This window comes from Mandrillus leucophaeus, unplaced genomic scaffold (genome assembly GCF_000951045.1).
Source record: "Mandrillus leucophaeus isolate KB7577 unplaced genomic scaffold, Mleu.le_1.0 Scaffold1526, whole genome shotgun sequence".
Classification (NCBI taxonomy): domain Eukaryota; kingdom Metazoa; phylum Chordata; class Mammalia; order Primates; family Cercopithecidae; genus Mandrillus; species Mandrillus leucophaeus.
This window is the reverse complement of record NW_012101506.1, coordinates 132642-146117: the sequence shown is the minus strand read 5'-3', so window position 1 is coordinate 146117 and position 13476 is coordinate 132642. Positions and strand designations below refer to the sequence as shown.

General features: G+C 37.2%; 1 protein-coding gene across 1 annotated transcript in view; it reads right to left on the bottom strand.

Annotated features, from left to right (window-relative positions):
• Positions 1–1950: 1950 nt before the first annotated feature.
• The window catches only part of LOC105535982 (latrophilin-3-like), a gene marked incomplete at its 5' end in the record, with an annotated part of 131393 nt that continues 119867 nt past the window's right edge, over positions 1951–13476 (bottom strand). Inside the window, 2 exons of the mRNA XM_011975233.1 lie at positions 1951–2122; positions 11453–11533. Coding sequence (XP_011830623.1) covers positions 2112–2122; positions 11453–11533 — 92 coding nt within the window. The remainder of the gene's footprint in view (positions 2123–11452; positions 11534–13476) is intronic.

Here is a 13476-nt window from a genome sequence, read left to right as displayed (position 1 = left end):
AAATAATTTGGAACCTTGCAGCTGTGGATATGCAGCAGGTGGGGCTGAGGAGACTGTTACATTTGGAGGTCAAGGCGGACCTCCTACTTCACCCCCTCAGGCTTTGGTGGTAACAGCCAACACAACTACGAGCCAGCTGTCTGCTCCAGGCAGTAAGCTAATTAATTTTTACTATACGGGTATAAAACTATTTTCTGGTGATAACATAAACATTAACCATTTGGGGGAAGAGAACATTGAAAAAAATTTAAAAAAGGATATTTTATCAAATAAAATATTACGTTTTAGTATTTTACAAGATTTAGTACATTAACTTGTATACAATTTGTAATACATCATTAGAACGTCTGACCGCTTTTTGCAGTATGATTTTAAATACTTTTTCTGAGAGAAGCAGTATATGTTTATGAAAACAGTAAAAGGTAAAGGGTGATACTAGAACAAAGACGTTTTATGGAAAACAACAGCACACAAAAAATTATTTTTCACTTGGTGAGTAAATAGTAGATATGTCTTCAAAATACTTGTGTCATATTGTATTCTTAACATGAATAAATAAGATGATGAAAGATTTTCTTAAAAAATACTACACTATGGATAGTCAGATCCTCCCTGCCTTGCTGGTACTGTTTCATTAAGGATGACCTTTTTTTTTTTTTTTTGAGACGGAGTCTCACTCTGTCGCCCAGACTGGAGTGCAGTGATATGATCTTGGCTCACTGCAACCTCTGCCTCCTGGGTTCCAGCGATTCTCCTGCCTCAGCCTCCCCAAGTAGCTTGGACGACAGGTGTGTGCCACCATGCCTAGCTAATTTTTTGTATTTTTAGTAGAGACAGGGTTTCACCATGTTAGCCAGGATGGTCTTGATCTCCTGACCTCGTGATCTGCCCACCTCGTCCTCCCAAAGTGCTGGAATTACAGACGTGAGCCACCGGGCCCAGTCTAAGGATTACTTATTACAGTGTATAGGACTGGGCACTATGTCGTAGATCCTTTCCTATACATGAAAAACTGCCATAGCAGATTTTTTTTTTTTTTTTTTTTTTTTAAATACTTAGGTTTGAATCCTGGCTCCAAGGCTTAGTATTATCTGTCTTACCTTTATAAAGTTAAAGAACTTCTCTATGTTTCAGTTTTCTCATTCACAAAAAGACAACAATAATTGTCTACCTATTTCATGGGATTTGGGAGATTTTTTGTTGTTGTTGAGACGGAGTCTCGCTCTGTCGCCCAGGCTGGAGTGCAGTGGCGCATCTCAGCTCACTGCAAGCTCCGCCTCCCGGGTTTACGCCATTCTCCTGCCTCAGCCTCCCGAGTAGCTGGGACTACAGGCGCTCGCCACCTCGCCCGGCTAGATTTTTGTATTTTTTTAGTAGAGACGGGGTTTCACTGTGTTAGCCAGGATGGTCTCGATCTCCTGACCTCGTGATCCCCCCGTCTCGGCCTCCCAAAGTGCTGGGATTACAGGCTTGAGCCACCGCGCCCGGCCACGGGATTTGGGAGATTAATTAAATAATAATCCATGTCAAGTGCTTAGAATAGAGCTGGGAACAAATAAATGTTCATACCACTCAAAAGGTGATATCTATGGAAAAACCTGAAGAATAGTATGATTTGTTCTCTTTGCGAAGGAATAATGAGAGAGGGAGTCATATGAATTATATTAGGTTGAACACATGATTTCACAGTTAATTTGCAAAGTAAATGTTAGCTATTATTATTGTTATTATTGACTAGCAATGCCTCAGTCAAAACCTGTGATACTTAGACATTAAACATATTTTTTCAGAACAAGATAACACAGTTCTATCAGCACTTTTCTGAACGAGACCAAAAACAAAGTAAGACAATGAAAAATAAGCCTTGGAACCCATAGTAGCAATCTTAGGGAAGCTAGGCCAGTGAATAACCTTAGGAGAGAGAACACAGGAAGCTCCATGTTGTAGTTTGGGAGGGGTGAAGTTGAGAGAACTGAGCCTGATCATAGCTACTTAGAGACATACTAATCCCAGTGACTTTCTCTTTTCTGGAGCAGTGCTCAAGGGCAGAATCACCATCGGGGAACCACGGTATTCAACGTGAGCATCATTATCACAGGATCTGCAACCAGTCACATCAAACCTGAAGAAGAATGTTCAGAGCATGACAGTACCAAGCCTTTATTTAACGCCCTTTGAATACTAAGAATACCATTCCATCAGCCAGCATGGAAAGAGAATTTGAACAAATTCTTTTTCCCTTCTCAGTCTCTTTAGAGATCACCAGGACAAATTGATGCACAACCAAATATGAAAAACTCTCAAATCATTCTACTTTCTGGGATAATTATTCTCAGTATGTGAATTACAGACCACAAGGGGCCAGAACGAGTATGCTAAATTATTTCAAATTATAAAAGTTAGCTTTAAACAAAAACCTATAATTGGAAAGTATGTTACAGGTTTACAAAATCCTCATACTTATTCCTGACAATACTGAATAACAAATACATTTTAGCATTAAGTTTAGAATATAATTTTAATTAAAGTCAACACATTCCATTAGTATTATAGGGTATCACGGTATCATGCAAGAACCTAGAGATATGATAATCATGATCATTAAGTCTGAATAAAAAAGTAATAGGATCTTTATGAGACTAATTGAGACAATGTGTATGAAATATTTTTTTCTGTGTTTGATACAAAGTACATACTTAATAAATGGGAATTGTCTTTATCGTTAATAATAACAAGCTCCTCTCTCTGCCTATATCTTCTAGGTGTTGACAGTGTACTTTAAATAATAAAAAAAAGTTTGGCTTTACAAGTGTAGGAACATAGGAAAAGGGATTTAATTTAATGCAATCAAAGAACTCCGTGATATGCAAGTTTCATTTTTATTCTATTGAGATAAGAGTAGGTAAAACTAGAGAATTTATGTCCCCTCTCCCTGTAATGTCTGCTAATCAGATAAGTTAGAAAAGCATCATCATGGAATATCAGAGAACAGGCCTGCAGACTCTTCTAGGAGAATGCCAGATGTGACATTCCTATTTTATTTTAGTCAATTTCAACTGTTTTTATACTTCGCTATATAATAGCATGTGTTAATGTCTCTAATTTGTGATAGTAAATCTTTGGCTACAGCCTATTTCTAATATAGATGCACTAGGCAGGACCATCTGCTTATTTTGAACTTTAAAAAATATTTTCAGTGAGTGGATTTGCTGAATATAATTTAATTTGCACATGAAACTTAATGCTTGGCATTACTCTAGTTCATTGATTATGTGTCAGTTGAACCCTGTTTATATTACTTGGTTTATTTGAGGAAAACAAGCTAAAAATAATTGTAATTTTTCAAATGTGAAAAATTAACTTTGTCTCAGAGTATACATTGTAATTGTCAACAGTTAGCAAATGTATAAATTAATATCCAACATTAGACTCCTTATTAAGACCCTACCTATAGAAAAACTCTACAAAATTCACTAGATTTATAAAAAGTAGTAATTAGTCAGGCATGGTGGCGCATGCCTGTAATCCCAGCTACTCGGGAGGCTGAGGCAGGAGAATCTCTTGAACCAGGGAGGTGGAGGTTGTGGTGAGCCGAGATCAAGCCACTGCACTCCAGCCTGGGCAACAAGAGCAAAACTCTGTCTCAAAAATAAATGAGTAAATAAATAAATAAAAAGTAGTTCACTATATTGGAAGGTGGAATATATTCAATAATTGTCAATTTTTTTATATAGCAAAATATTCAAAATATCATCACTAGCATGACATTAGGAGGGCATTTTTTAGAAGTTAATGTCTTTTATTTTGTTTTTGTAATTGACAGTAATTTGTCTAACTTCAATTGTTAGTGATACTGTAACAAATTTCTGTAATGGATTTTATAATGCACTGCTAAGGCTGTCACCAAACTGTACAGGAAAACAACGAAACAGACAAACTCAACATAAAAACAACAAAATCTCAACTGAACGGTGTGTCCCAACTGGTATATGGAAACCTCAAATAATATATGCCTCTCCTTAGGATTCTGATTTACCTTTAACACAAATTCCCACCCAATCACCTTCACTGAGTGACTCTGTCTGTAATATATTAAGACATGATTCTGGTGTAGGGCGTTTTACACATGAGTAGTTAGGAGGCAAAATAACGGTTGGGAGAAACGAGAGTTGGTGGAGACATATGACCTTCAGAACTCTAACTTTCAATGAGTCCTGCTAAGAACTCTCATGTACGTATTTACAAATCTGCCATAAAATCACCAAAGTAGTATTTCTTTCATTTCCACTTTAGTAAAACTGGGAAATATGCCTTAAAAGCATGCACAGCTTACTTGTATACAGAATTATATAATCAATCTCATTAGATGAACTACAAAATTATAACAAACTTGTTCTAATAATGAAAGTTTTAAAAATAACAGTGCTTTGAGATGAAGCTTCTTTAAAAAGTCCTGATTAATGAGACGTATGGCAAGAAAAATTACTATAATGGTGAATGCTGATTCAGAACCTTATTTTTATTAAGTAGATTATAGTGAAGGTTGTGACTATTTTTTCTATTTATAGTGGCAGCTCTGGTTAATTACCTTGTAATGTATTGTGACTTTAATGTACTAGTAAACTATTGGAATTTACACCCCATTCAGTAATAAAATCTGTAAATTGAAGAATGCACATAAAGCCATCACAGCCATAAATTATGGGACCAAATGCCATGTACTATCACATTAGATTTAAAGAACAGAATCTCTCAAATTTGCTCATTAGTATATAAATTCAGTGGCTACTTTGCAACTGCAGAGAGTACAACATTTTATTCAAAGGTATTTTGTTACTTGTTACTGTATTTTCCTTTTGATCACTAAGAGCAGGTTAAACATAATTCAAATGAACACTATCAGAAAAGAAACACACTGTGACTGTGGTAAACAAATGTAACAATAACACAAAATACTTTTTCCCCAAAAATGTGAGAGTGAAAGTGGAATAAATCAAGGGAATTGAAAGGAGGCAGAATAGTGACCCATGGATTAAAACTAAAATGATTCACAGGTGAGGGGGCAGAAGGGGGTTAGAATGTGACTCTCTCTCTCTCTCTCTCTCTCCATATATATATATATATATATTTTTTTTCAAAATAGAGTTTTAAAACACAATTTCAAAGTTACCAATAATTACTTTATTGTCTCAAACTCTCAAAGCACAATCACTATTTTAAAAAGTAAGTATCAAGTAATCCAAGATATTTCATATGACAGAAGAATAAAATGTCATAGTATCTGAAGCATTCTGTGTTATTTTTAGATTGAGTTCATATTGTTAGGTTGAGTTTCCTCTGCTAATATTTATAACTATGTTAATATATTTTAAATGTTTTTGTTTCATATTGCTAGATTGATGAATAACAGAAAATTAAGTATGATTTTCCTATAGGAATATAGTCAAGTCCAGAAACTATAAAAGGAATTAATACATGAAGCAATAATTCCTGAAACATTAACATATATGTAGACTGGTGAAATTGCTTCAGGAAGAGAAAAAAAAAAGATATAGAGAGTCATGGGTGAATGGAGTAAGGGGAACACCTAGAAATGTTGCTCATATTTTCAATACGTATGAAATTACAGTAGAAAAACAGAAGAAGAAAAGGTAAGATGGTTAACTGGTGTTAGTTTATAGGTAATTCAAAGGATATTGCTATATATTCTCACAGAAAATTACTGGAGATAGAATTTCAATTATTTAAAGAACCTAATTTGTCATATTATATACATTCAAATAAAAATCCGTAACATTCAAGAGAAACTCGCTCTCCTCCTCCTCTCTCTCCCATGTCCCTTGTCAACAGATGAGCAGATAGATATAGAGATGTATGTACATTTTGCATGTATAATTTGACTGCATATAAGTATCAACAATAATGTACAATATACTTTTAAATTATAAATAGAGATGAGGGGTTATAGTTGAAAAGAAATATTTTATAGTTCCAAGCTAACGATATTATTATACCAACTCTATCCCATTTCCAATATTTGTCTTTAAATATAAGACAGTCTTAAGATAAATGAATAAGAGTTTTTGCATTGTCACTTTGGTAATTTGTACAAATCTCTTCTTTATTTGTCTAATCAATCTTATTTTTATTTTGAAAATTGCAGGTCAGGGTCACATGAGCTAGTGATTATAACTGTGATTGGATTGAACAATTAATCACAGAACAATTTAGGAGAGTCTCTAATCTGTGCAAGCAGAGAAATGTATATCATTTCTCTGGTATAGCATATACCTCCTAAATCGAATAAGTAGAATCTATCAGGACAACCATTTTAAAGTAGAGAGCACAATTTGAGGTAAATATCAAGCAGAAATGACTGTTGGATTATGGTTGGTATGGTTGGGATCTGTGTCCTTGCCAAAATCTCCTGTCAAATTGTAACCCCTAATGCTGGAGGTGGGGCCTAGTGGGAGGTGACTGAATCATGGGGCCAGATTTCTTATGAATATTTTAGCACCATCCCCCTTCAGCCCTGTTTGTGTTACAGCTCCACAGAGCTGTCCTCCAGTCCACAGAATGGTAGGTCCACTGATGGCTTGCACCATGCACCTGGAAAAGCTGCAGACGGTCAATACCAGCTCATGAAGGGCTGTGCCCTGTAAAGTCATAGGGTGGAGCTGCCTAAGACCATGGGAACTTGTATCTTGCATCAGTGTGACCCGGATGTGAGACATGGAGGCAAAGGAGATCATTTTGGAACTTTAAGGTGTAATGACTACCCAATTGAATTTTGGACCTGCATGGGGATTGTAGCCCCTTCATTTTGGCCAATTTCTTCCATTTGGAATGGCTGTACTTATCTAGTGCCTCTATCCCCATTATATCTAGTAAGTAACTAACTTGCTTTTGAGTTTACAGCCTCATAGGCAGAAGGGACTTGCCTTGTCTCAGATGAGAGTTTGGACTGTGGACTTTTGAGTTAATGCTACAATGAATTAAGACTTTGGGGAACTGTTGGAAAGGTGTGATTGGTTGGCTGTGTCTCTCCTCAAATCTCATCTTGTAGCTGTCATAATTCTCATGTGTTGTGGGAGGGACCTGGTGGGAGATAACTGAATCATGGGGGCAGTTTCCCCTATATTGTTCTCATGGTAGTGACTAAGTCGCATGAGATCTGATGATTTTATAAGGAGTTTTCCTTTTTGCTTGGCTCTTTCTTTTTCTTTCTTTCTTTCTTTTTTTTTTTTTTTTTTTTGGAGATGGAGTCTCGCTCTGTTGCCCAGGCTGGAGTACAGTGGCACAATCTTGGCTCACTGCAATCCCCGCCTCCTGGGTTCATGCCATTCTTCTGCCTCAGCCTCCCAAGAAGCTGGGACTACAGGCGCCTGCCACCACACCTGGCTAATTTTTCTGTATTTTTATTAGAGATGGGGTTTCACCACATTAGCCAGGATGGCCTTGATCTCCTGACCTCGTGATCCACCCACCTCGGCCTCCCAAAGTGCTGGGATTATAGGCGTGAGCCTCTGCGCCAGGTCTTGGCTATTTCATTGTCTCTTGTCTGCCAGCACATACGATGTGCCTTTCACCTTCTGCCATGATTGTGAGCCCTCCCCAGCCATGTGGAACTGTGAGTCCATTAAACCTCCTTTCCTTTATAAATTACTCAGTCTCAAGTTTGTCTTTATTAGCAGAGTGAGAATAAACTAATACAGTGAGCAAGGTGGACAGGAGCTTCACTGAGGGACAGAATGGCTCTCAGGAGACCCAAAGTGGGTAGCTTCTCTCCACCAGCAGGTCATCCTGATGAGTGTTCAGCTCTCAGTAGAGAGGAGACTGTTAGTGGGTAACTCCCTTCTGCAGGCAGGTCATCCCAACATCTGTTCAAGTATGGCTGAGTCTGGGGTTTTTATGGGCTCAGAAGGGTGGAAGTGCATGCCAACTGGTCCATGGGCAGCCATGGGAGGGCTTGAGAAAAAGGACCATAAGTTCTCACTCCAGGTCATAGACTCTACCCAGAACTGGCAGTCCAGCCCCCCGGCTTCAGGCCATCCCTTCCTTGAAAGTGGGGTTTAAGCTGGGGACCCAGTCCTTTCAGCCCAAGAACTTGTCTGCCTCCTGCCTTCAACATGCCATCCATGGTGCCCAGGCTTTTCATGCCTAGGGAGGTCTGCAGGCCTGTGTCAAGCTACCCTCAGCCCCTTGAACCTGGGCTTCCATTGCTGAGCTTGTCGGTGTTCAAAGTTTCAGAGAGGGTTGAGGTGGTGGAGCGGGGCTGGGATGTAAGCACCACCCAAAGCACATGCACACCCAGTTGGGATGCAACAGTGACCATGCTCGGCTTCAACTTTGCTCTGAAATTGGAGCAGGCACCAGGAGCAGGGAGAGGACAGGAAGTAGGATCAGTCACTTCTGAGCCTGCAGTGGCAGTGGGGGCTTCCTGGGTCCCTGAGAACTCAGGGATGGCTGGGTCCAGAGCTGCCCGCTAGGAAGCCGCGGCTGCACCTAGGAGTACAGGGTTCCTGTCCCTTTAACTCAGTAGGGGGCACCTGTTCCTGGCCCCTGAGTGCTCAGCAGAGCATGCCGCCCTAGTCGTGCCTCCCCTGCTGCAGCTGGCATCCCCTCAGCGGCTGCTTCAGACAGGTCACCACCACCATCACTTGTAACTACAAATGGGAGCCACTGCAGCTGGCCATTTATTAGCTTCCAAATCCCTTTATCAGTCAGTTTTTTGTCTTGTTTGATTTTACATTGATTTTACTTTTTATATGACTACCTATGGTACTTTATAAATTGTTCTAATTCCTCTTCTTCTTATATTCATGGTCCTTTGAAGTGTGGCTCCTCAGTCAAGGGACATAATCTATTTCTGCTCTCCTAAATTGAATTTGCTATGTGACTTGCTTTGGCTAATGGGACATCAGCAAACATGACAGTAACATGCTGAATGAAGAGAGAGACCTGTGACCATCACCCTAGAGACATCAGGGCAATTTTCAAAAACATGAGTGAGTCTCCTCCTCTGCAAAACCAACCCGCCTGTTAACTATAAAACATTCAGCCTCAGCTAACTCAGTGGACATCAACTAACTCTCAAAACTGTAATGAATATTTCTTGTTTTAAGTCACTAAGTTTTGGAGTAGATCATTATACTGTCTTATCCATGATCCTAAAGTAGTACTCGTTCTCAAATCATATTGGGATCATGCATGAGGAACTGAATTCTACTGAAGTCACCAACTTCTATTAGTAGGACTCTATCTTCCAAGTTTAGTAGGAACATTCTACTATGGATTAATGTGTCTAAAGCAATGCATTGATTTATAATTCATATCTATTTCTCATGATGAGCAATGATATCATAAGCATCCAGCTCAGTCCATTTGTGATGCTATAACAAAATACCTGAGATGGGATAATTTATAAAGAATGGAAATTTATTTTCTCACAGTTCTGGAGGTTGAGAAGTCCATGATCAGGGGCTGGCAGATTTAGTGTCTGGTGAGGGCTGCTCTCTGTTTCCTGCTGTGTCCTCACATGGCAAAACGCATAAGAGCAAAAAGGACCTAGCTAGTTTCTTCCAGCCCTCTTATAAGGTCATTAATCCATTCATTAGGGCAGCACCCTCATGGCACAATCATCTCGTAAAGGTCTACCTCTTAATACTAATACAGTTGTACTGAGGATTAAATTTCCATATGAATTTTGGCAGGGATACAAACATTCAAACCATAGTAGCATCCAAGCAGTTAATCAATATAGAAACCTCAGAGGCATTTCTGCCCCTTTCCCTGTATCTATTCATTGAAATGTCATGTCTCTTCAAAATACTTATCAGATCCTCACATTGCCAGGACACACTCCTGATTTCCCCATCATCTTTTATCTGAACTGCTGAAAAGCCTCCTTCTGCCAATCTCTTCTCCAATCAGTTCATCACCTACACTAACACCAGAAATATGTTTCTCATATCTAGAACTGATAATGTTATGATGTAACACCCAACTGACCCGGGGAAAAATAATTTAAAATATTTCATGTTTTTATCCAGGATAAAACACAAACTCCTTGGTATGGGATACAGAATCCATCACAATCTGCCTCATTACATCTCTCTAGTCTTTTCCTCCAGAACCGCTTCCCTTTTACTGTGCATCCAGCACATTTCCTTAAAAATACCTTCACATATTTATGTTTTGTCTCATTTTTCTTCCTTTTCATGGGATTTGCTTATCATTTCTCCTCTCTTTTTCTCTAATAAAGCACAGATGCATCCTTCAGGATCTATGCTGTCACCTTCACTGTCAGTACCTTAGAAATCATTGAATGAGTTTCCATTATGTGTCAAGCACAGACCCGACGGCTCAGGGAAAAATAATAAATAAGACATTCTGTGCCCTCACAGAGCATACAGATAAGGGAAAGGAACATGTATGCCACAAAATAAAATCCAGTGTGTTAGGTGTGTAATAACTGAGGCAAGCACAGGGGGCATTTGGAAAACTGACACATGCACATATGTCCACCCTATCACACAGTCAGGGAAAACTTAATAGAGAAACTAATACAGAGGAGGGCCTTGAAATGTTGGTAGAAATCTATCAATTAGACAAGAAGGGATAAGAGATTCTCAGGAGAGGAAATAGCCTATACAGAAAACATGTTCAGAAATGTCAGACCTAATGAGTTTTAATTTATTAAGTAATTAATACTGTTGAAAACATGAGAAAATATACTGCATTAGTTAAAACCAAAAAGTTGACCTTGGAATATTTGGTATTTATAAAATTAAAAGGCATGTCTACATATCAGCTTTGAGAACAAGAAACATTTTGAAAATCATTGATAAATATTTATTTAAAAGCTGGAGGATTAAATTTGTATTTAGATTATGATGCAGTAAATGTTACCTTTAATTTTTATTTTGTATGACTATTTACAAAAATCTTTAACTGAAACAGGTAGCATCAATTTAAAAATACATAATTTTAACACATATTTTAAAAACTAAATGATGTTAATATAAAATGACTTAAGAATAATAAAATATTACTTTTCAGGGGAAAAAAATCTGTCAATATGATTTAGGTTAAGACATGTTAATGTAAAAAAAAAATAGAATAGTACAAAAAGAAGGTCCCAGTAGAAAAGTTAGGGTTATCTGGTAATTTCTAAATCTAAATTGGTATTCAACTAGTCCTCCACTAGTTGAATCACTATAAATACTCATTTATTGAAGCCATTGTATTTTGGTTTACAAACATTTCTCAGAGAAATATTTCACATTTTGGTTTATAAATGAGACTTGCTTTATCTCCAGATTACTTGCATACTTAATTTTACCCCTGCTTTTTGAAGAGGCACTGCATTACAAAATACATAGGTACAACCATCATTGCTTTCATCAAAGATGAGCAGAGTTACTTTTTCTTTAAATAAAGAAAAACTCACCTTTAACAGAGGGTCTTTCTAGCTCAGAGTCAAGATGAATTGGTGGAGAAATGTATGAAACTTGTCCATGATGTGCCTGCCCTGTGGACCCAAAAAAAAAAATTGTTAAGAAGACGTCATTCATATGTATTTTCCCTTTATAAATTGTTTTTATATTACATTATCTTACTCTAAACTCAATTAATAGCCTACATTAAAGAGTGTAGATATATCTGCCCAAACATAAAAACAATGTGTCATCCAAACATCACCCAATTAAAGTAGTGCTTCTCCAACAATCTGAGTTATGTTTCTTCTTTTTTTGTTGTCGTGAAATTACAAATGTGTTATGGAGTGGTAACTTTAAAAACACAATAAAAATGAGTTATAAGAAAAAAAACTCAAAGCGAAGACATATAAAACAAAAGTCCTTTTTTTGTTGTTAGATTAAATAAATATTAAGTGGCATATTTATTTGCTGTAAATATTTCTTTCTTATTTATTTATTTATTTATATTGAGACGGAATCTAGCTCTGTTGCCCAGGCTGGAGTGCAGTGGCGTGATCTCAGCTCACTGCAACCTCCGCCTCCTGGGTTCAAGCAATTCTCTTGCCTCAGCTTCTTGAGTAGCTGGGATTACAGACACATGCCACCACACCCAGATAATTTTTTTTATATTTGTAGTAGAGACAGGATTTCACCATGTTGGCCAGGCTGATCTTGAACTCCTGACCTCATGATCCACCTGCCTTTGCCTCCCAAAGTGCTGGGATTACAGGCTTCAGCCACAGCGCCCAGCCTGCTGTAAATATTTCTAAACTCTCTCAATTTCTGCACCTACCTCAATGAAGATATAAACAGTCTGGAGACTGGCACCCAATGTACAAATAACACTTTGATAAACATTTATTTAGATCACTTTACAATTATGATTAATTTATATTTTACCTTTAAGATTCATCTCCACTACTTGAATACAAAAGTGTTCCTATCTGTATTTAATAATAAAAAAAAAAACCCACAATTTAAAAGGGAAGTAGATGGATTAATTCTGTGTTCCTTGCAAAACATTTTATTAACTAACACACAAATTTGTAATACACTTTCTATTTCATGAAAGCATTAAAGTGAATTTTAAGGTTAACATGCTGATTTGAAAAACTGTTAGCTTAAATGTAAAAGAATTCTCTAATTCTCAAAGTAGCCATAGTTTGTATACTGATAATATAAGCAATTAGGATTTTGAGGCAAGAAAGCATAATTATAGAGTCAGTTCAATTTCTAAAGCTACTTTATATACAGAAGGTGTGACTGGGAGTGGAGGACCCACTACTTTCTTTCTACAATGGGAATATGCAGTTATATATTTCATACATCTACTATAGCAATTTACAGGGTTGTTAATCTCTTTTCCTAAACAAGGAAAGTTAATGATACATAGATTATGATAACAGTTGGAGTAACCTTCCCATTTCAAGTAATATTTGACTTGTAATAAACTCTGCTGATTCCTCTTATGAGGCACATTTCAAATAATTAATATGGCTCCCTGTTGATAGTAGCTGCCGTTGCTCCCAGCATTTTTGCGGCTAACAGCAGAGACGGTGGAGAGACTGTAATATACAGAGTCCCGCATAATGGTAACTAAGAATATTGCACATTCACTGGCCATGTTTCAGTGGAATACTAAAAACATTATTATAAAAGAATAAGACACCAATTGTGTACTGTTAGCAGTCCATGTTCAATACTGTTTATTAAGAACTTCAGATAATCTTAATTATAAAACCACTTCTTGACCTATGTAACATATTGGTTGCAAAGACATTTCTATTCTTCAGGCCCTGTGTCATTACATATAGATTGGTTTGAAACTTTGTAGGTCTTGTAAATACAAATAATACGTTGCTTTCTTTATATTGGCTCAAAATAACCTTAGCATATAGAATAATATTGATTTTCTGTTTAATACCGGAACATAGCTTTCGTCACCTAAGACAGTAACCACAAAACACTCACACATACCTAATCTCCTTTCATCCAA